Below are 23488 nucleotides of genomic sequence, written 5' to 3' on the forward strand. Positions count from 1 at the left end.
AACAACTTCATCTGGTTGGCCAACTGTCAATGTCATTTTGTTATTCTCCGCAACCCTTGCTTTAGAAAATAAATTATCCTCTGCAAGGATTAAAACTATGCTTGTAGTGGTGCATTCAGCTGTTTAAAAACATAGTTTGAACTGTGCACTTCAGGACTGGGAAATTAATTCCTGGTAAACTATCTAGAGTATATTAACATTACAGTAGTCTATAACAAGAAATAAATATGACGCTTCTGTAAAGCTAATAGTTAATCTATGTAGCCATGTTTGTAATGTATTTCTCATTAATTATGCACAGATGAATTACAGTATTTATTCAATATATATATATTTAGTATAGCAACCATGAAATGCACAAAGACATGTTGTTTTTGGATCTAGGATGTCATGACTAATAAGTAGCATTTCTCAGCATTTACAAAGCACTGTAATTAAACAATCTTGCCTTGGGTATATTATAATTATGAACTTTGTCTCCACCCAAACTGCATTTCAATGAATACAAACAATCCAAATCAAACATGGGAATGACTGACTGAGGTTGCAGGGCGTATTGTATTCATTCATTTTAAAAATAAGTGACTGATCTTCTTAAGGATTAAAAAGGGTTGTTTTTTAGGTTGTGCTTTAAAAGCCATAAATAACAGAATTACTCTTAGGTCTCTCCTTAATGGGTGCAAAACAGTTTTCCCTCAGGTGACTTTCTTAGACTTAAGCAATAAATTGTACATCATTGATGAAGGCATTAGCCAGAAATCCTGTCTTCCTGACAGTTGTCATGTTTACTGCAAGGTACAGTAAAGAGATTGCAAGTGTTTGACTGTATCTTGTCTTGATGTGACTGTTACAAGCACCACGCTCCATTCCAGTCCTGGTCTTTATTCCAATCAGGTCCTAAATTAGTTCATTGCCTCTTAGCAACTACATTAGAACCTGCGTGGAGTAAAAAACAGGACTGGAATGGATCTTGAGGGCCTGAGTTTAGTACCACTGCTCTAATGTCTCTTTAAGTGTTTCCTTTATAACCCAGGGGCTCAAAGTGTACTTAAAGTCACTCATATATCTCTCAAGAAGGAATAATGATATTCATGCCATAAAAAATTCAGAAGATGAAAAAAACACACTGATATAATTATAACCCCAAAGTTATGTAGCTGTATAATGAAAGGAATAATTAATTAAATGGTACACACCTGTAATATGCAAAATGTGATGAATAGAATTTCATACCTCTGGATCCAATTTATTTGAATGAATGAATCATTTACCAGGGCGTGCATTGACTAACCTATTGGAATAACATTAAAAGAACTGTAAACATATTATGTTCTGTTTGCACCTGGCCGCCACATTTTTAACACTGAGAAAAAAATTTACATTTTATAAAGCTAGCAAGAAAACAACTAGATCTAGGTAGAGGCAATTAAGTTCTTACTGGTATGTTGGTACTTACTGTATAATTTTTGATAAAAGTGGGATATATATACAGCAGAATGGTAAAATTAAATACTGTATTCCTTCGAATTAGAGTATAGTATAGTGATGCGTGTATTAAAATTGGCAACAAAAGCAAAGTGACTTACTGCCGAGAAAAGACAAACAAAGGCAGCCATTTTCAAAGAAGCGTCATTATCTTCCTGAGGAATTCAAAGAGAAGATTTTACAACTTCAGTGTTTCATTATTAGGATCAGCTCTAACAAACAGTACCAGCTTGGACAGATCGGAAATAATGAGACTGATCAGACCCCCGTATTTTTCGACATGCCAAACAATACACTTGTCTCCAGGTAAGAGAACACCCCTCTGGAAGCAAGCAAAGTGTTCTCTTAGCCGAAGTGTTCTTTAAGACAGAGTTGACCATCAGACATTATGAATCAAGAAACAAATAAATATGTATTACTTGTCATGACGCACGTGTATCAACATATGAAATAAACTGAATAAGTAAGAGAAAAGCAATAGGCAAGTGTATGTCAATAAACTATAACAATAAAGTAACAGACTGTCACAAAGACGGCCAGAGTGGGTTGCGTCAGACCAGAAAGGAATTCAAACACAGACAGAGACGGTGGTGATGATGAGCTGAGTGCAATGGCTGCACTCAGCGTTTATTAACAAATAAAAGGTTTGAAAACAGCACAAAACAGGACACGGCACTTGCGCCAAAATAAACAGACATACAAAACGACTAACACTAAACAAACGGTGCACGGACAGACAAACAGACACGGTGAGAACAAACACTTTACGTTTACGATTTTACTTCTAATCACTCCTCTCTCTCTCACCCGTTCTCCTCTTCCGAACACCCAACCCCGAGTGACTAAAAATGTGCCTATTTATACTGTTGTGCTGGGATTCAATTACTAATTAATTATTCACTTGAATCCCAGCACGTGAATTAATTCTGTGCAACCCCGTGCTCACATATTACATTTAACCAGCACGTGAAGTGATTTGTGCCCTCCTCGTGCCTAAATACAAATCTACACTTTTTAAATACACGTGAAACACAGACCCGTTTATATCCCGTGTACCAATCTATACACCAACATTAACATACGCACCATACATACAACACATAACACACAAAATACACACAGGGGCGGGCACTTTGCCACACAGACAAACTAACGTTAAGAAACAAATTGTCAAATTAAATTAACACAGCACCCCTACACACGTTAAAAATGCAGCAGCAGCTCTAAATTAATTTTGAATACATGTACAGGAGCAATATTTAAGACATGCACAACATTATTTACAATTTCCAACTTTTGGTAACAACAGAAACAGCAGCACATTTTGCGGTTTGTTAACATGCCATTTTGTAGCGATGAGGCACACTCATGGAAATCAGAATACAAAACGAGACAATGATATGAGGGCGGTTCTGGAAAGATTTACAAAACACTCATAATAACAAGTCACGCACGTAAAGAATGAATAAACCATTAGAATTTAAGTTTGATGATGATGAGTTATCAGGTTACAAAACAGTACTGTATCAGTTGTGAACGAATCACTATCGGTGCCAAAAAGGTGTTCTTTTAAGCAAAGTTCCTGTTCCTTTAGGCGGAGCATTTAAACGGGAAACATCAGTTTTACAACAAGGGTGTTCTCTTAGGCGAAGTGTTCTAGTGAGAGGTTCCTATACGTGGAGACTATTGTAGCACAGTTTACAAACTGGGAGTATTCACAATTGGAAATGAGAAGCAGCACATAACTGTAATGCTCTGTGTGATAGCAGATGGCCGAAAACTGCCTCCATATGTGTAATTGAGGTATCTTTGTAAATGCATATTTATTTGATGTTTTATTTTTTCCTCAAATTGAGGGTGGGAAATTTGGTCTGCGTATTAAATTTGAAGGCGTCTTAAATTCGAAGGAATATGGTAGTTTGTGGCAATGTGCCCCGCCCCTGTGTGCTTATTATGTGTTGTATGTTGCGTGTGTTAATGTTGGTGTATAGTCATTGGTACACGGGATATAAACGGGTCTGTGTTTCACGTGTGAGTTAAAATGTAGATTTATATTTAGGCACGAGGAGGGCACAAATCACTTCACGTGCTGGTTAAATGTATATGTGAGCACGGGGTTGCACAGAATTAATTCACGTGCTGGGATTCAAGTGAATAATTAATTAGTAATTGAATCCCAGCACAACAGTATATATAGACACATTTTCATTCACTCAGGGTTAGGTGTTCGGTGAGTGGAGAACGGGTGAGGAGCGGAGGTAAATGTTAGGAAAAATAATAATAAGTAGTAGTAAAATCTGCTCACCGTGTTGTGTTCGTCTGTCTGTGCACTGTTTAGTTCGTTTTGTTTGTCTATTTATTTTGGCCTCAAGTGCCGTGTCCTGTGTTTTTGTTGTTTCAAACCTTTTATTTTCTGTGCTGTTTTATTAAATGCTGAGCGAAACCATTCGCTCAGCTCCACCAAACTCCAAGTCTCTGTCTGTTTATTTCCTGCTTCTGGTCTGACGCCACCCACTCCGGCCGTCTTTGTGACATAGTTATATTCATGTTTTTTTTAAAAAACTATATAATAAAAAGGACGAAGGTAGAAAACCCATTCCACTATAAATGGTGACAGGCATTTGATATTTGAAACATGAGGCAGGCAGAGCCAAGAGGCTTCCACAAAGGTCAAGGCCCAAGTGAATGAACATTTATACTGATAATGTTTTTTGGATTTTTTTTTTTATTATTCTATCAAACAATACCAGCTACTATACACGTACATGTTTTAATTTATGGTGGCATTTATAAAGGTACCCATTCATCAAGGTCAATTTAGAAATATCAACCCTCTCATCAAAATGACAGCTGATTTATTAATATTCAAAGGTTTCTCTTTTGTAAGGATCCTCTGGGGCTATCCTTACTACTGACAGTAATGACTGCTCCTCAGTAATACTTGACCTTGGACACCCATATTCTCAGTTTTTCATTACTGCTAATGCCTTTCATCTTAATGAACATCAAACATGTACAATCTGACTTAACCCCTGACAATGCAGATGTACTGTTTGTGTTTTGCAATGAAGGTGGTCATGGTGGTCACTTTGAGATACATTTTGAAGATGTGCATGTGCCTTTATCTTACGTAAGTACAGTGTACAGTTTTTTTAGGTAAGTATTTTCAAGAACATCTGTTGCCTTTGCCTCTGTGTTATTTGATATATAAACAAAACGTTAAGGATAGCAATATAATAAAATAAATATTTTGAAAGAGGCGAACCACTGACTCATTGAACTAACATAAACATTGTGATTGTAAGACCTAAGTGGAGTACCACATGTTTTTCCTGCATGTCTTGAATTTAGATATTCTACGAGTTTTTAATGTTTCTGAGAGGTATATCACATATAATACATGTAAATTGTTAATATTTTTTTAATATAACACATGTAAATTGTCCCAAAGAACTAAAATTTTGCAAAAAGAGATTCCCAACCAATCAGAATAGCAGCCAAATATAATCTCAAGTTCATTTTAACCTTCGATGACTACAGAGCTTTTTAGTTTCATACATTACCTTTTATTTGGCAGAAAGTTATTGAACAAAAGTTAAAATCAAATTGGCAGGATGGTGTAAAAATCATCACCTTTACATGAAGGGTCAAGGATGAAAAAGTAAGGCCACAATGCCCAGGGGATCGTGTACCCTATTTAGGAGGAATCCTCTGGGGACCAACCCCTTGGCCATTCTCCCTCTGTGAAGACTGCTGAAATTGCATCACCATTGCATTTCTTAGATTTAATGAATTGTGTGATCTTAACCTATGAATTTAACTTGTGGGTAAAAATAAAAAGAAATATCCTCTGATGTACAAAGCCATTTTAATCCAGGAGGGTCAAACACAAGGACAGTTTTATCAGAGTTTAACACTTTTCAAGTGCTGCATTCCAGTGACAAACAGGTTTCAATTCATAGCCAAGCTTAAATGTTATAAAAGAAACCACAAAGGAGTATCCTTTTTCATTTGCTGATACAACTGTTTCCTTCGGTGACAGAAGAGGATTTGACTGCACAAGGTCGACTTGGACCAGGCCAACTTCACCACTGTATGAGAACAATAGGGCTGGCTGAGCGAGCTCTGGAAATATTGTACCAGCGTGCGGCCTTTAGAGAGACCTTCGGAAGGAAACTCTACCAGCATGTAAGTGTGTTAAGGTACCTCTGTCCTTAATACTTGAGTGCTTTGCATTACACGTTCATTAAACTGCTTTACTCTGTAAAGAAGCAGACAGAAATCACCTAAGAAACAGTGGATATAGTTTTTTAGAGAATCACAGACATGCATTTTAATACTACCAGTTCACAAATTTGGTTTGTAAATGTAAATGTGTTTAGGGCAATGCTGGTCAAATTCGGTATATTCAAGTGTGAAATAGGGTATAGGGTAAAATAACAAGGTAGTATACTATGACTGAAATATGGGCTGGAAATAAAGGAACTTGTACTCTTTCAGTTGCAGACTGGGTGGTAGACTACACAGACTTATGTTTACCTCAACAAAGATATATTCCGTGACTAATACTGTCATCATTGTTTGACTCGTTTCATAATAAAAATGAAACCAAATGCCACATGTTTCCATTGACCCCAACATAACTATAATCCAGCCCCCCATTTGTACCAGTTGACATGGAATATCCAATTGCTATCAGAACCTTAAATAGCCATCCCATTTTCGAGGTGGAGACCATATTCATGAGACAGTTAACCTGTTTGAAAATCTTTAATCTGACTTAGGTATTTAATGGGCAACAAATATAAGGAGGTTGAACAAAAGACAGGAACTGGTTAGTATCTGAATCATATGACCCATACTGTACAAGTAATGCAAAGCTGTAATATAATATCCTGCATGCATATGATGCCAAACTGAAATAAAATGCTTATTAAATCAAAGATTTCCGCCTGTTTCACACATGTACTGTCTTGTTTACCTCAGTAGAATTCCAGTGACATTGTCAGCTTAGCATTGCCTTACAATTACTCCAAAAAAAAACCCAGCACAAATAAAAACAGACTTGATCCAACTTGTAAAATAAACACCTATTCATAATAGTTGCCTGATGAGAGAATTCTGCAGCTGAAAATATGCATCTGTTTTCTGAGAAACATTTGACATTGTTATCACTATACTGAACAGCTTTGAATGATAAAAAAAAAATAAAAAATAGAAGGCACACAAATATGCATGCATAACATAGGCTGCTATATAGATTAAAATATAAATTTTCTTGACTAGGGGTAAATCTGTTTTTCTTCTGATGTCCAAATATAACATATGATTTCCAGTGTGTAGTGACAATTATATTTAAAACACCAGTCCCTGGATTTCATTGAGACCAAAAAATTACTGACACCGCATACTTATATCTATATAGTAATGCTTAATCATTTTATCAACTGTTCTATGAAAGGGAGAAATATCTTTTACAAAATTTTACAAAATCACTAAGAAACAACTTAGGTGCACTTATATAAACCACCTTGGATTTTTTTTCTAGTTTTTCAAAATATGATTTTTGTAAACTTTGCTCTGGGTTAAAACGCTTAAAAAAAAAAAAAAAAAAAAAAAAATGCCTGTAATGAATACATTGCAGAGGTAAAGGCTTTACAAGTGGTTCGCAAGGGTTTAGGAAGACACTGTGCCAGTCCCTGGCTTTAAAAAGGTTGAGAAACTGTAGTCTGTAAAATCCAGTTTAATATGAAATGACTGATGACTCCACTCGATTGCAGTTTCAAGAAGCTTTAATACAATGCGCAAGGGAAGAGCAGCAGCAGTCATTGGAACACACTCTCTCTCTCGATTATTGATAAGGTAGCACAATATTTATACTTGATTAGCATAGCAACAAATAGGCAAGTTAACACGTCATGATTATAGAACTTTCTAGAACTTTCTCAAAGATGAAGATTCCCTTATAAGGGGTTGTTTTTAACTAGCAGCTTTGCCTCAAACTAGACATAACAGCGCCCTATCTTTTGAGAAATGCATCTCTAGAAGCTCTCACCAGAATGTGATGAATGTGCTGTGCTCAGAACACCACACGATAACGCACAGTATTAACAACACCACACAATCGTTTTTAACCCTTTAGATATCACATCACATATTTCCTGCCTGTTCAAAACACTGGTCAAGGTAATATCTTAACAGGCACCCTTTGAAATCCGATCTAACTGGAATTAAGATTTGAATTGATACAGTCCCACATAACCTTGCTCCACGGGGAGCAGAAACCTTACCACACCCCCAAGTTTAAATACTGCTGGTTATGAAGTCTCTACTTGGTGAACATTAGATAACTATCCCTCGAGAGGAAGCAGTGTTTTACATTAAAAGGCAGTGATATTTTAGATTATTTTATTTTGCAAACAAAAACAGGCAGTGTAGACATTTTGCAAAAAGGGGACTGCAACTAGATAATAGCACAAATCAATTTGTTTTATAAAAAAATATTATGCACAAAGAAGGTTCTTTGAAAATCTTTTGGTAATCCTAAAAAAATAATAATAATAATACTGAAACAATGTGCTTTATTTGATCATTTATTTTCTTGATTGAGTCCAGTACGCTAACAGTATCCCAACCTCTCATGCAGATTGCAATGATCAAGGTGGCAGCTGCTGGAATGGCCTGTAAGGTGGTCGACAACGCAATTCAAGTTCATGGAGGAGGTGGAGTGTCTCAAAATTTCCCTGTTGCACAGATGTAAGTAAAATACTCTCTGCACATGAACCAGGACATGATAATTCAAGGTATCGCACCAGCATGTTTTATATCAGTGGGGGTGTCCCTGCAGGTCACTGTCTTTGTATGTATGGGTTTTCTTGTAAACTCTCTCATTATGTCCAAGACATTTGAGAAATGTTCAGGTTTAATTTGCCTAACATCCCTTGGGTTTGAAGAAACCCAACTGCTGACACTACAGAAGTATTAATTTATAGTATGGTAATGCATATGCTTGATTTGTAATTCCTAGCTGGCAACTCTCCCTTATTCTTCACTTATACCGTGCGACATGTACTGTAATTCATGTTGTCGTTTTTAGTCATCGCATTTGCATCCATTACTCCTTTGTCATAACAGCCAACAGAATTAATTTACTTAACTTCAATATGTTCTGCTGTTTTTCAGAATGTTTTATGCTGTTATGTCAAAGTAGTTTCCAAGGCTCACTCCCTAAAAGGCTAAAAGTGAACAAAAGCATTCACATGCATGGTGTTCACTTGGAAAGGATGATATTAGTCACAATCTTCTTCTGATAATATAACCATTTTATAAAACAACACTTGAAATGCATGTAATAGAAAAGCATTACAACAGTAGTATCCACAAACAGGGACACTGTATTTATTGGTTTCCCATATACTGTTACTGTTTTAATAACACAACATAAAGTTGCTGTATATAAAGGGCCTCGTTCACTAAAGTAGTGGTTCTCAAGCAATTTTCTTTGGTGGCTTCCTTTTCTTAAATATACTTAGTTAATCGGCTGAAAAATAAAGAATATGTAGGCATATGCACATCTAAATAGTTTTCAATCATTTCTGTAATAAAGCTAAATTACAACAGTCCCTCTACTGGATCTTAATTCCAAGGTCCTCTAACAATAACAAGACTCAGGTGATGTCACTACTGGGATTAGCCAGTTATTACCCCCGCTTTATCCCTGAGTATGCCCCCATGGTTAACCCTTTAGTTGACCTCACCAAAATTTAACCAAATTTAATTAAGTGGTCAGCTGGCGTCAGGGGGCGTTTGATACTATTAAGTGTAAACTGTGCCAGGCCCCCACCCTTATTACACCTGACACCAAGAGATTCATCCTCCACACCGATCGTCAGATGTGGGTTTGGGTGCTGTCTTGTTCCAAAAGGTAGATGGAGTAGAACACCCGATACTGCATCTGAGTAAAAATATGCTAATGGGAAAGATAGATTCAGCCGAGTGTTTCTTCTCCTCCACTCTGAGCGGTGGGATACGTGACAGAAATACAATGATTCTTGGTTGTAAATCTCCCTTCCGCCCTGTGAGGGCGCTAAGCAGTGAGAACAGAGTTCTTTGGACGGGCTGGTCTGAGAGTTCTTTCCCAGGGTCGGGAAGTCGGCCAGTCTGGATGAAGGCGAGACTCCGTTGCAAGAATGCATTGATCCGGAAGGGAAACAACGTGGCAGCCGCAGATTGGAGAGGTGGTTGCACTCATTTACCAAGGGGTCACATGTGACAGTATAAAAGAGGACAGAGAATCGCAATCTGTTCCTTCGTATTGTTTTTTTATTTTAACCTAGAAGGACTGTGAGAGACCCCAGAGAACATAGCAGTTTCATGAGTGTTTTGTTTGTTTTGTTCTGTCTGTTAGTAATTGTCTTGTTTGTGAATCACCAGACAGCTAACATGTTTCCGGAGCTGTCGCCTTGGGCCAGCACAAACCCGGAACAACACTCCACCACTGTCACGAAATAAACTGTATCACCCACCACGAGCACTACTGCACGCACCCAGGACTGGTGACCGTGTTTGTATCATTGTGGGGCGGATATTATTGTTTATTATTTGGGACTGCAATCCTGTTGTTATTTATCCTGTGCAGTACACATTGGTGTGTATTGCCGGGGGATTATTGTTTGGTCGCCAGACTTGGAAAACAAAATAAAACTCCTTTCCAAACCGGATTATAATCTCTGTCTGTTTCATTCACGCACTGCATCACTCCTGCACCTGTACCCACTTTGCCACACCTTGTTAAACAAGGCCATAAAAATATGGAAACAAACCCAGAATTACTGCCTGACCCAGAAATACAGCAACAAAGAAACAAACTAAAACTAAAGGCCTGGTCACACGGGCGACTTTTGTTGATGGCAACAAGAGGAACACATTTGCTGCCAGTGTGTTCCCTTGAAGTTTGCGGTGGTTACTCGTGAGACAAGCTGGTAACACACAGGCAACAACGTAATGCAAACCAATCATAAGGCACGTTTTTGCCACGAGACGTAAACATGCTGAGAAGGAAGGATGTTGTCGCTGCTTTAATAGCAACGTTAGAGGAGTTGAGTAGAAAAAAAAGAAAGTTTTGGGTTCGGCCCTGGGTTATGAGACATGAAGAACTATTATTGTATCATTTGTTTTTAAACTTGCACAAAAAACAAATCTTATGGCATTTTTTTTTTTAAAAAGGTGGTGACAATCATTTGTTACAAAAACGCAACCATTATAACCTTTTCATTTTTTATCTCATGAGCAAAACATATATATATATACTGTATATATAAATATATATATATAAATATATATATATATATATATATATATATATATATATATATATATATATATATATATATATATATATATATATTGTCTGTTGTTTTCTTTTACTGTAAAAACTTTTTTTTTTTTTTTAATTTAAACAAAGGAAACACAAAGTAACAGATGGCCTCCACAGGAACCTTTTATTTTCTTATATGTAATTATTTCTCAAACCTATAAAAAAAGCAAAATAATCTATTAGCTTCACTTCCAAATCATGCGTCCACATTGCCATGTTATTAATCAAATATGATTAGCTGCAGGGGTGAAATTCGCAAAACAAAAAAGTACAGGTACTCATATGCGCAGCCTGGTGGAATAGACCTGTGTTTTTTTTTAATAATCTGGAAACAAAAGTCAGGTCTTCTGCTAGATTTTCTTTTTTATTATTATTGCTATGACAACAAATCAAACTTAGTAGGTTGATCAATCATATTAAATGTATATACATTAATGCAATACCTAAGCAAAAGTATATTACTAATGTATTGAAGTTAAACAGACAGACTGGAAAATAGAAAACGTAATACCGATCCACAAAAAGGGAGACAAAACCGAACCAGGTAACTACAGACCAATAAGCCTGACTTCTATTATATGTAAACTTATGGAAACTATAATAAGATCCAAAATGGAAAATTACCTATATGGTAAAAATATCCTGGGAGACAGTCAGCATGGTTTTAGGAAAGGGAGATCGTGTCTAACTAACCTACTTGACTTTTTTGAGGATGCAACATTGAAAATGGATAACTGCAAAGCATACAACATGGTTTATTTAGATTTCCAGAAAGCTTTTGACAAAGTCCCGCATAAAAGATTAATTCTCAAACTGAACGCAGTAGGGATTCAAGGAAATGCATGCACATGGATTAGGGAGTGGTTAACATGTAGAAAACAGAAAGTACTGATTAGAGGAGAAACCTCAAAATGGAGTGAGGTAACCAGTGGTGTACCACGGGTATCAGTATTAGGTCCTCTGCTATTCCTAATCTACATTATTGATTTAGATTCTTGTATAGTAAGCAAACTCGTTAAATTTGCAGACGACACAAAAATAGGAGGAATGGCAAACACTGTTGCAGCAGCAAAGGTCATTCAAAATGATCTAGACAGCGTTCAGAATTGGGCAGACACATGGTAAAATTACAATTAATAGAGAAAAGTGTAAGGTACTGCACGCAGGCAATACAAATGTGCATTATAAATATCATATGGGAGATACTGAAATTGAAGAAGGGGAACTATGAAAAAGACCTAGGAGTTTATGTTGACTCAGAAATGTCTTCATCTAGACAATGTGGGGAAGCTATAAAAAAGGCCAACAAGATGCTCGGATATATTGTGAGAAGTGTTGAATTTAAATCAAGGGAAGTAATGTTAAAACTCTACAATGCATGTATATATGCATACAAACATACATTCTACAAAAAAGATCCATAGTTATAGTCTTAAATTACTCTCCACATAACACAAAATAGGATCACAGCAAAACAAAATGTTGATCACTAAACATAACATTTGCCTTGAAAGTTGGGCCAGTGTGTAGAACGCGTGAAGCCCACCTGCATCTGTATCCCGATTGTGACTTGAGTGACCAGGGTGGTCACACGAGGTGACAAGTTGGCAACAGCTGCCGTCCCCTTATTGCTGTCGACAAATGTCGCCCGTGTGACCAGGCCTTTACAGTAACCTGAAACTTTAAAAAACTGACATTTAAGAAAACTTTTTTTGCACAAAACTTGCACAGTAAAAAGAACAGCACGGGTTAGTATCAGAACACACTTTTCAGATGAAAAAAAAAAGATTCTGCTTAAACCTGTGATCACTTAACACGATTACTACTTGCAAAAGTTCAGTCCTTTAAATAGAAAGTCTGCAGGCTCAGAGGTGAAACTTGTGAAACTAAGAGCGAAGCTTCCAGGTTAGCTTGTTAGGCGGTTTCGGTGCTTGTTTTTGAGAAAGTGCAGAGCACTGAATGACCTCTCACACAGCACCATAGTAGGGAACAGGGACAAGAAAAGAAAAGCAGCTTTAGCCAGGGGCTTGTAGTTATCTGCAAACTGGTACATATTACTCCAGAACTCCTGTACTGTAACACCAGGCTGATTGAAGTATGCTTTCATTCATGCATCATTACACATTTGCAATATGAGGTACTTGAGAATGAGGCAAAATAAGCAATCTGTTTTTCAAAGCAGTTAGGTTACTTGCAGCCAAAGACATTGAATGGGTCAGTCATGAATGTGGTGTTGTGGCAAAGTGGTTTGTAGTGCTCAGGAATGATTGGAAACAACACAGTTCATGGTTAAACAGCTCTTTATTTCCTGGTAAATAATAATAACGCTCTACACACCAATGTGTATCACTCAGTTAAACCACGGGGTTCAGTCAAATAAATCAAATAATAATTCAGTAATAACAACACACAACACAGACACGATCACTTATCCAAACAGTGAGTGGTCTTTGTGCAGGTGGTGCTATACAACAATTGTGAAACAGTGGTGCAGTGTAGTCCGGGTTCGGTGCTGGCTTTTAGCGACAGCTCCTGGCTAGTGTTAGCCGGCTAACAATGACAGTTAGACCAACAAAACAAACAAAACACGAAACACTCACGGTTATTTTATATCTATACTCCTTTTACAGGTCCGTCCGTAACCATAACAAAGGAACAGATTGCTCGGCCACATCCCCCGATATACCCTCAGTCCCGCCCCCTTCGGTAGCGAGAGCAATCACGTATCCTCCAATCCATGACTGACACATCACCTACCGCATTATGCCGATGACTTGTGGTATTGTGACTCTGCCCCTTTTCTGGATCGACGACTTCCAACTGACCCTGGAATGAAATGCCAAACCATCCAGTCCAGGGCACACTGTTCCTGTTGTACCGTGTCCTCCCAGGTCGGGAGGGAGATTGTTGACTAGGATTAATTCGCTTTCTGTCACAATATTACAAGGTGATTCAAGAATAATTATTTTTGATAATTATGGGGGGCAATTACAGCTATGGACAAAAGTTTTGCATCACCCTATAGAATTAAAAAATTTAAAAAATTTGCTTCATAAAGTCCAGTGAAACCTGCTGAATAATGTTATGTTAACATACCGAATTATATATCGCTTTGTAGTTTTCCATCTACGTAACAAAAAACAAAAAAAATTTAAAAATGTGACATTTTGAAATCTAACATGGAATACTGTCCTACTTACTATTAGGGCTTCCAGTAGACTTTTGCGATATCATTTTGTAGTTTCTTTGATTACATGATGTTAAATCATTTTCAGTTTCAGTCATAAAATTCCAGGTGATGCAGAAGTTTTGGCCATAGCTGTAGAGCAATTGATTGGCATATGAAAGTTGTTATTAAGTTTTAATTACGTACCCCGTCCAGGTAAAAATGTCCTGCGTTGATAGAAAAAAAAAACATAGTTTGATAGAAACATAGCTTGTGTCTATCAGCCCTGGCAGTCCCTTCTATGCGCAGGATAGAGGCTATTTTTGCTATCTTCTCCTCCACACTTCCTCTATCTCATCTCCTTGCTTAATAGGTTGTGAATTCCTTCTTAAGGTGCACTTTATCAGATAAGTCGCGTGCTATGATATTCTAAGGAATTCCTTAGGGTGCGCCTTCAAAAGAGGCATTCACTTTAGTAAATACCAACTTACTTGTAGAAATAAGACATGTGTTAAGGCATTGTATTAATGCACATCTTATTTCTACTTTTAAGAAGGTTTAGTGAGAGGTCTCCAAATGGCTGTCACTATTATTTTTTATTATTATTATTTTTTATTTCTTAGCAGACGCCCTTATCCAGGGCGACTTACAATCGTAAGCAAATAAATTTCAAGTGTTACAATACAAGTAATACAATAAGAGCAAGAATTACAATAACTTTTGTTCAAGCAAAGTACAAGTGTGACAAACCACAATTCAATAATACAGCAGATAATAGTGATAGTTACATCAGGATATGATAAAATAGTGATAGTTACATCAGGATATGATTAAATACAAAGTACTACAGGTTAAACACTTGGCAGATTAGAGCAAAATAAAGCACATTTAAATGAAGGGTGATAGTGTCCCAGGATACAGACAGAGGAGTTCTACAGGTGCTGTTTGAAGAGGTGAGTCTTAAGGAGGCGCCGGAATGTGGTCAGGGACTGGGCAGTCCTGACATCTGTAGGAAGGTCATTCCACCACTGCGGAGCAAGGGTGGAGAAGGAGCGGGCTCTGGAGGCAGGGGAGCGTAGCGGAGGTAGAGCCAGTCTTCTAGTGCAGGCGGAGGGGAGAGGTCGAGTGGGGGTGTAGGGAGAGATGAGGGTCTGGAGGTAGCTGGGTGCAGTCTGGTCAAGGCATCTGTAGGCTAGTACAAGAGTCTTGAACTGGATGCGAGCGGTGATCGGGAGCCAGTGGAGCGAGCGGAGTAGTGGAGTAGCGTGGGCGAAGCGAGGCAGAGAGAACACCAGGCGGGCAGCAGAGTTCTGGATGAGCTGGAGCGGACGGGTGGCGGACGCAGGGAGGCCAGCCAGGAGGGAGTTGCAGTAGTCTAGGCGGGAGAGTACCAGGACCTGGACCAGGAGCTGGGTGGCATAGTTGGTGAGGAAGGGTCGGATTCTTCGGATTCTAAATTGCAGCATCAAGCAGCCATGGCTCCCTCTTGTGGACTCTGCACAAGGAATTTGTCTTGGTGATGTTTAAGTTTCTGTCCATTTTTACCTGTTCAATGTAACTGTCTGATATAGTCATTGGGTTAACTGGTGATTACATATAAAATACTACAAAAGTCATGACCCACTGAAGTTGATCGGGTATTTTAGATTGTAAAAGCCACAGTTGTAATGTAGCACATAATGTAGCACATAACCTTTGCTTTAGTATTTCTGACACAACTGCATGCAGGCCTAATTCAAATTCTAATATTAATTGCTTACTATAATGCACTGTATTACAGAAAATAAAGATAATATATTTATTAAAATATTAAAAACAGGCAGTTGCCATTCATAATCTCATATGCTTCTTAGAATACCTATTGATTAATTTGAACAGCATGTAAAGAAGCTAAGATGTTCTGTAATATACAGCTATGGCCAATTTTTTAAAATGATATCTCAATCCTAAAATTCTAAGTGATGCAATACATTTGGCCACAGCTGTAGGCCTTATAAAGTACAAATATGTATTTATTTTATTAAATATCATTGGAGGAGTGAGAAACAGTGTGAGGCTTTTCTGACAGTGCAAACACAAGGTAGACACAGTGCTTCCTATAGACAATCATGCTAAGATGTTTTTAATAACATTAATTATAATATTTATGGAAGTCATGATAATACAGAAACATATTACTGTTATTGTGCATTTGTTTCAGCATAAGTATTTTGTTTTATGTTAAATGAATATGAATTTTGCCATTATGGTGATAGCATTATACAGCAATCAACAATAAAATAACTGCTCTTCAAGTGGAGACAAGCATGAGAAAATGTGCATAAGACTTTGGAACTGGTTATTACTCACTGCGCAGATCTGTACCCGTGAACTGAATATGCAAAGACCCCCCATTTTAGAATGCTGGCTGGATTGCTTTATTTAATTACATTGTTTTCCACTGCTCTATAGCTTATCAGTTCTGCTCCTTTTGGTTGACTTAGATTTTAATCTCCAAGGGAAAATGTGAAGGTGTAATTTTATCATTTTAATGACTCAATCATAAATTTTGTTTTAAACTTTTAAGAATTTTTTTCCACCCCTATATACAGCAGAACCAGTATTAATGAGTAGTTCATTGTTTATCACTTCCATTAGCTACATAGGTCTCAAATGCGCAGTTTTGTAATTGTGCAATTTTCATTTTAAAATATATCTGTTAATATGTTAGATTAAAGGAAGTTAAAATGTTCTTTGCCTTTTTTACAGTCAATTTTTCCCAATTACGCAACCTTGTTTAAAAGGTGAAATATGTCACCTAGTCTCCACGGAATATTGTATACTCTTTCTGAGCTCCACACTGCAGATGGCTGATATTTATACGATGGGTGTGAAGGTCCTTGTGGGTATTTCAGATGATACCACTATTTTCAGGTGAGCATTTTAATATGGCAGTGCCCTTGCACCCCCTGCTCCATTTCACCTCAGCAGTGTATTCTGGGTCATGGAATGTTACTGGCTAAAAGCATGTCAGTCAATAGGGGAAACAGCTGATTGGTTATTGACAGGAAATAAGCCATTGAAGGGGTGGGGACAATATTCCCCTCCAGGCGAAATTACCAACTAAGTACAACTCTATCTGAAAGCGCGGGTATAAAATAAAGGTTTCAATTATCAAGTGTAGTACCAGTTATGTTTTAAAGTGAAAATACCTGTTTAAAATAACATGGGCTTCAAAACTGGATATTTGAGGCATACATAACAAATGGAGGTGCACAAAACTTATGGAATTATTTTGTTAGCTACAATTGGTTTAAAAAAAATCATGTACATTATTGCTAAAAAGGACTCCATGGTTTGTTGTCTTTGCTTTCTTATTTACTAAATACATTAGCTACAAATGCTGTTCACTTGGTATATATGAAGCCTTCATTTCACTTCCTTGTCTGGACATCTTGTTGGGCTCTTCTACCCTGAAAGAGAACCAGAAGAGTGATGACTCGGTTTATAGGGAGAAAAGACCATTCAAGGGTAATAAACTTGTCAGTAACATCTGTATATCTATACTATGAGTAGGAAAACTTAATTTTTTAAAATTATATTTTCATTTTTCGTCATAACGTGAAAGTTGATCTTTAGATGTTGGACATTGTACATTGTACCTATTGTTGATCAGTTTAGGTGTTTTTTCAACATTTATTAAAATGTTTTGGTTCTCGTCCACTCTGCCTCTAATTTTCATTTGCTGCACATTGCAATTCTAGGACCATCCTGCTGCTGTGCAATCAGTCCAGTTATACAAAATATGCAAAACACTATAGACAACCAGGACAGCACTGATTTGTGGCAACAAGTCTGACAATAGTGTTTAAATTGTTCTGGAGGGATAGGTGCTGTTAAAAAAGGGGCTATGTAGATTTGGTGCTTACAGTGAGATCCCGCCCTGGACTGCCTGTAGTATTTTTGTATTATTGTTATTTAATGTATTTCTGTTATTATTTTGGTTAATTTAAAGTAAATTGTGTATTGTTATTATAGTTGAGTGTAGTTGGCAGGGATGATGTTTGCCACTCGTCTGCCAAATACATTCCTTAAGAATGTGTAGTCGGCAGCTAATAATTTATTGACGAATTGGCTGTTTACCACACTTATTAGAAAGCCCATGCAGAATGTGGTCGGGGGATAAACAAGGTAATTGACAACCAGTTAATCCCTTGACCACTATATATATATATACACACACAGACGTGCTCAAATTTGTTGGTACCCTTACAGCTCATTGAAATAATGCTTCATTCCACCTGAAAACTGATGAAATTAAAAGCTATTTTATCATGTATACTTACATGCCTTTGGTATGTCATAGAATAAAGCAAGAAGCTGTGAAAAGAGATGAATTATTGCTTATTCTACAAAGATATTCTAAAATGGCCTGGACACATTTGTTGGTACCCCTTAGAAAAGATAATAAATAATTGGATTATAGTGATATTTCAAACTAATTAGTTTCTTTAATTAGTATCACACATGTCTCCAATCTTGTAATCAGTCATTCAGCCTATTTAAATGGAGAAAAGTAGTCACTGTGCTGTTTGGTATCATTGTGTGCACCACACTGAACATGGACCAGAGAAAGCAAAGGAGAGAGTTGTCTGAGGAGATCAGAAAGAAAATAATAGACAAGCATGGTAAAGGTAAAGGCTACAAGACCATCTCCAAGCGGCTTGATGTTCCTGTGACAACAGTTGCAAATATTATTAAAAAGTTTAAGGTCCATGGAACTGTAGCCAACCTCCCTGGGTGCGGTCGCAAGAGGAAAATCGACCCCAGAGTGAACAGAAGGATAGTGCAAATGGTAGAAAAAGAACCAAGGATAACTGCCAAAGAGATACAAGCTGAACTCCAAGGTGAAGGTACGTCAGTTTCTGATCACACCATCCGTCGCTTTTTGAGCGAAAGTGGGCTCCATGGAAGAAAAACATAAAAAAGCCAGACTGGAATTTGCTAAAATGCATATTGACAAGCCACAATCCTTCTGGGAGAATGTCCTTTGGACAGATGAGTCAAAACTGGAGCTTTTTGGCAAGTCACATCAGCTCTATGTTCACAGACGAAAAAATGAAGCTTTCAAAGAAAAGAACACCATACCTACAGTGAAACATGGAGGAGGCTCGGTTATGTTTTGGGGCTGCTTTGCTGCGCCTGGCACAGGGTGCCTTGAATCTGTGCAGGGCACAATGAAATCTCAAGACTATCGAGGCATTCTGGAGCGAAACGTACTGCCCAGTGTCAGAAAGCTCTGTCTCAGTCGCAGGTCATGGGTCTCCAACAGGATAATGACCCAAAACACACAGCTAAAAGCACCCAAGAATGAATAAGGACAAAACATTGGACTATTCTGAAGTGGCCTTCTATGAGTCCTGATCTGAATCCTATCGAACATCTATGGAAAGAGCTGAAACTTGCAGTCTGGAGAAGGCACCCATCAAACCTGAGACAGCTGGAGCAGTTTGCTCAGGAAGAGTGGGCCAAACTATCTGTTAACAGGTGCAGAAGTCTCATTGAGAGCTACAGAAAACGTTTGATTGCAGTGATTGCCTCTAAAGGTTGTGCAACAAAATATTAGGTTAGCGGTCCCATCATTTTTGTCCATGCCATGTTCATTTGTTTTATTATTTACAATATTATGTTGAATAAAAAATCAAAAGCAAAGTCTGATTTCTATTAAATATGGAATAAACAATGGTGGATGCCAATTACTTTTGTCAGTTTCAAGTTATTTCAGAGAAAATTGTGCATTCTTCGTTTTTTGTGGAGGGGTACCAACAAATTTGAGCACGTCTGTATATATATATATACCAGCAGCTTTTGCTGATGGGGGAGAGTTTTTGGAGACGGGAGACGGAGAGAAAGAGGAACGTATCTAAAAGACAATTGCTACGCATACTGAAGATGAACCAGCACGGTATTTGTTTTGTGTATGTTTGTTTGTTTGGCCCTCGTGCTGTTTTATTTATTTTGTTTAATAAAAACAAGGGCATTGACGGCTTACCCCACAGTACTGTGTTTTACCTGGTCTGGCAATAACAATGTGCTGTATGATCCAGGACGAGTTTTCTTGGGTTTTTTCGTAGTTGACTGTGTGTCTCGCTTGACTTTTTTACTCTGCAAGAAAACCAAGAACAATAGTTAATGTATCCATAACTACACCAAACTCAATTGTAAGGTATGTAGAAAAAAAAAACAAACAAACGTAAAACTAAAAAAATCTATTAATTAATTTAGTTGTCTTGGGTAATGATACAAACTTATTTCAGCTGCAATAATTTGTTTCTAATAAAAACTATACATTTTCCTATTTGTCAGTGTCTATATTTGAATCCCTATTACTCGCTCAACATACAGAACCAATTATTAAATCAGAAAAAGGACTTGTTTCACTTTTATATGACATTTTGATAAATCCTTCTGAAAATAAAAAAGCTGTCAGCAAGATCTAGGTGTTATTATATCTGATGTTTCATGGGCAAGGGCCTGGACAAATTATTATTATTTATATCACAATATTTTTACATACAATTACCCATTTATATAGTTGGGTTTTTACTGGAGCAATCTAGGTAAAGTACCTTGCTCAAGGGTACAGCAGCAGTATCCCTTACCTGGGATTGAACCCACGACCCTCCGGTCAAGAGTCCAGAGCCCTAACCACTACTCCACACTGCTGCCCTATAACTGTAAAAATATTACCCAAAATGAAGGACTAAGGCTAATTCAATATAAAATAATGAATAGATTTGATTACGCCAAGTTAAAAATGTCGAAATTCACACCTAGCACATCCTCAGGATACAAGTTACAAACTGAGAATATTACACATGCATTTTGGGGCTGTTAAAATTAATGCAATATGACAACAAATTCATGAATACATTTCTGATATTTACAAAGTAAGGCACAAAGCGATACCTAGCTTCTGCATTTTGGGCCTAAGATCTTGTGGGATACCATTAATAGAAATTATGTTAATATTGTCTTAAGCTATTGTTCTTTGATACTAAAAAAGTGAATCCTTAAATACTGGAAAAGACAGAAATGTCAAACTTTCACAGAATGGAAACATCTAATGCTATATGTGTTACAGCTGGAGGCTCTACCAGACAGATAAAGGAAAATTAAGTTACTTCCTTAAAATATGGGACCCATTTATAAATTAATTACAAAAATAGATATATGATACAGTGCAGTCCGTTTAGAAGAATCACTGATATAAGAATCAACCGCATATTGTAACACAGCAGGGAGGGGGTTAATCCTCCATGCATGAAAACATGTGAGAATGCACATTGTGTTAATTGTTAATTATCCCCTGCACCTGGTAATTATTGTTAAATTAGGACCAGGTGCAGGGCATATAAGGGGTGCAGTCAGTCTGCTCACGGCTGCTGTATAGAAGGAGGCAGATAGTGTGCTCTGTCTCCAAGCAGTCAAACAGAAGTAAGTGCTGTGTCAAACCTGTGTGGTTTTAGTTTGTTGGGTTTTGTTTGGTGGGGAAACGGCTTAGCCGTCCTACTTGTAGTCAGGGTGTTCCTGAAAGTTAAGTTAGTGCTCGTAAAGAGCTAGGTGTTTGTTTTTGTTTTGTATTTCTGTTTGTATTATTAAAAGTGCGCGGAAGCGCTGAACCCCAATTTCTGTGTCTGGGTCAATTTGTAAAGGGGCAACGAACCTAAGTGGGTGCAAGTTATCACAATATACTGATCAAAACCACTGGGACAAAATCATTCCTATACCAACCAATGTAAAATAATCCGCTTACAAGAATCATTTCGGGGCAAACTGACTACATGTAATACGGTACTCTATCAAATACAATGATGTGTACAGCCAATAAAAGCTGTTTTTGAATTTGATCACATCTCTCGTGATTAGGCACGTACGCAGCGTGGATCGTGCGGTGATGCAGGAAACACTGCATGGTTTGTAATCAAACATGACTGCGCCACTGCATTGTGCAGGTATGTTTTTTGTGTTCTCTGTTATTGAAAATGTGTTTCAATAAAGTGAATACATGTTTGTTGAATACATACCGAGTACAGCAGTGTTATTGTGTGATATGCATGGAGACTGCGTGGCATGGTGAGACAGAAGAGGAGGAGTGGATTGCAGAGCTTTGCATCTCCATTTAATGAAAAACTGTGAGATCTGCATCGCAACAGAAAATAAGTAAGCCACAGATGTTTAAATACAGTGGTAGTCCTGACAGTAAAATACTGTACTGTAATGTCATTTTAATTCAAAGGCCATTACAAGTAACAGCAGTTAAACTAGGCACCCTCACGAGACGATCTCTTCTCAAGTATACAGTAAAATGGATTCTGCAGCCTTGAGTAAACATAAGTCATAACCGTGATCGTATAACAAGCTGCTTACCCACAAGGACTTGTTTTGATGGATTGTCCTCAATGATTGAGGACAATCTGTATACTGTATTTAAACTGCTGATTGCCCGCTTTTGCTAATTGTAATGCAGCAGAGTGGCCAAGGATAGTGTAAATTATCAGGCTGGAGTCTTAATTTACAGTTTTAAACCGGTGTTGGTTTTATTTTTCTTACACTGCGGTGGAGAAACAACCGCAAATAAAACAAACAAAATAAACCTAGCTCTCAGCTGGAGCACAATACTTTGTGTGGAACAAACACTAGATCTCTTACTCATGTTTTGGTTTCTTTTTGTTACTTCTGCTTCCTTATGCCTCTATACCCCCATCACAAAGCTGTCGGCTAAGCCGTTTCTATCAAGGTGTCATTAACTTTAACAAGCAGTTAACCAATTGACTATTATCCATAATTTGTTAAGGAAAGCAGCTGCAGATTTTTTGTGGGCGTGCATACATGCGGGAACTCGTGACCTCTAGTGGTCAACCCATTACACTGCAGCCAGGGAACAAGCTCTTATAATTCTCATACCAAGTTTGATTCTGCACCACAGTAATCATATCGGTCCGCTTTTAAGAATCAACTGCTTATAACAATCAAAACACCCGGGGCGGGTGTGATTCTTATAAACGGACTGCACTGTATATATATTACTGTCGACTTACTATAGTGACTTGTTATCATATTATCCCTATTATGTTATAATTATTACTGAAGGTATGGGTTGTGGGTTAAGATGTATACATGTATGAATGTTGAAGTTATATGTTTGTTTATAAGATTGCCTTTATGGTTTAAAAAATGAAGAAATTTAATGATGGTAATGATCTTGTTAAATACCAGCTGGTACCCACTAAAACACAACAAGTGTGTGTTCCATTCAGTCAAATTAATTTATAAAATGTTAAATACAACACAAATTAACTTCCAAAATATGAGCCTGAAATGTAAATAGACTAATTTGCCAAGTTAGTTAATGGGCACCTAGCAGCTTCTAAATGTGTACTGTTAGCTCAGAAAGAAATTGCACCAATACTTGTATTGTT

The 23488-nt window shown here is 37.4% G+C and overlaps 1 protein-coding gene and 1 long non-coding RNA gene across 4 annotated transcripts in view; one reads left to right on the plus strand and one right to left on the minus strand.

Moving 5' to 3' along the window:
* Positions 1-4384: 4384 nt before the first annotated feature.
* On the plus strand, positions 4385-10199 carry LOC117966699 (uncharacterized). The gene is made up of 3 exons (XR_004661760.2): positions 4385-5673; positions 8132-8241; positions 9919-10199. It is a non-coding gene; the product is annotated as an uncharacterized LOC117966699 (long non-coding RNA).
* A 5612-nt stretch (positions 10200-15811) lies between these two features.
* The window catches only part of LOC117969815 (uncharacterized), a 37001-nt gene continuing 29324 nt past the window's right edge, over positions 15812-23488 (minus strand). For all 3 annotated transcript variants that reach the window (XM_059022669.1, XM_034917779.2, XM_034917778.2), the window contains 2 exons: positions 20079-20171; positions 15812-17479 (listed from right to left, as the gene is read on the minus strand). In XM_059022669.1, the coding sequence (XP_058878652.1) occupies positions 17441-17479; positions 20079-20171 (132 nt within the window). In that variant the 3' untranslated portion in view covers positions 15812-17440. The remainder of the gene's footprint in view (positions 17480-20078; positions 20172-23488) is intronic.

The sequence above is a fragment of the Acipenser ruthenus genome, chromosome 4 (assembly GCF_902713425.1).
Source record: "Acipenser ruthenus chromosome 4, fAciRut3.2 maternal haplotype, whole genome shotgun sequence".
NCBI lineage: Eukaryota > Metazoa > Chordata > Actinopteri > Acipenseriformes > Acipenseridae > Acipenser > Acipenser ruthenus.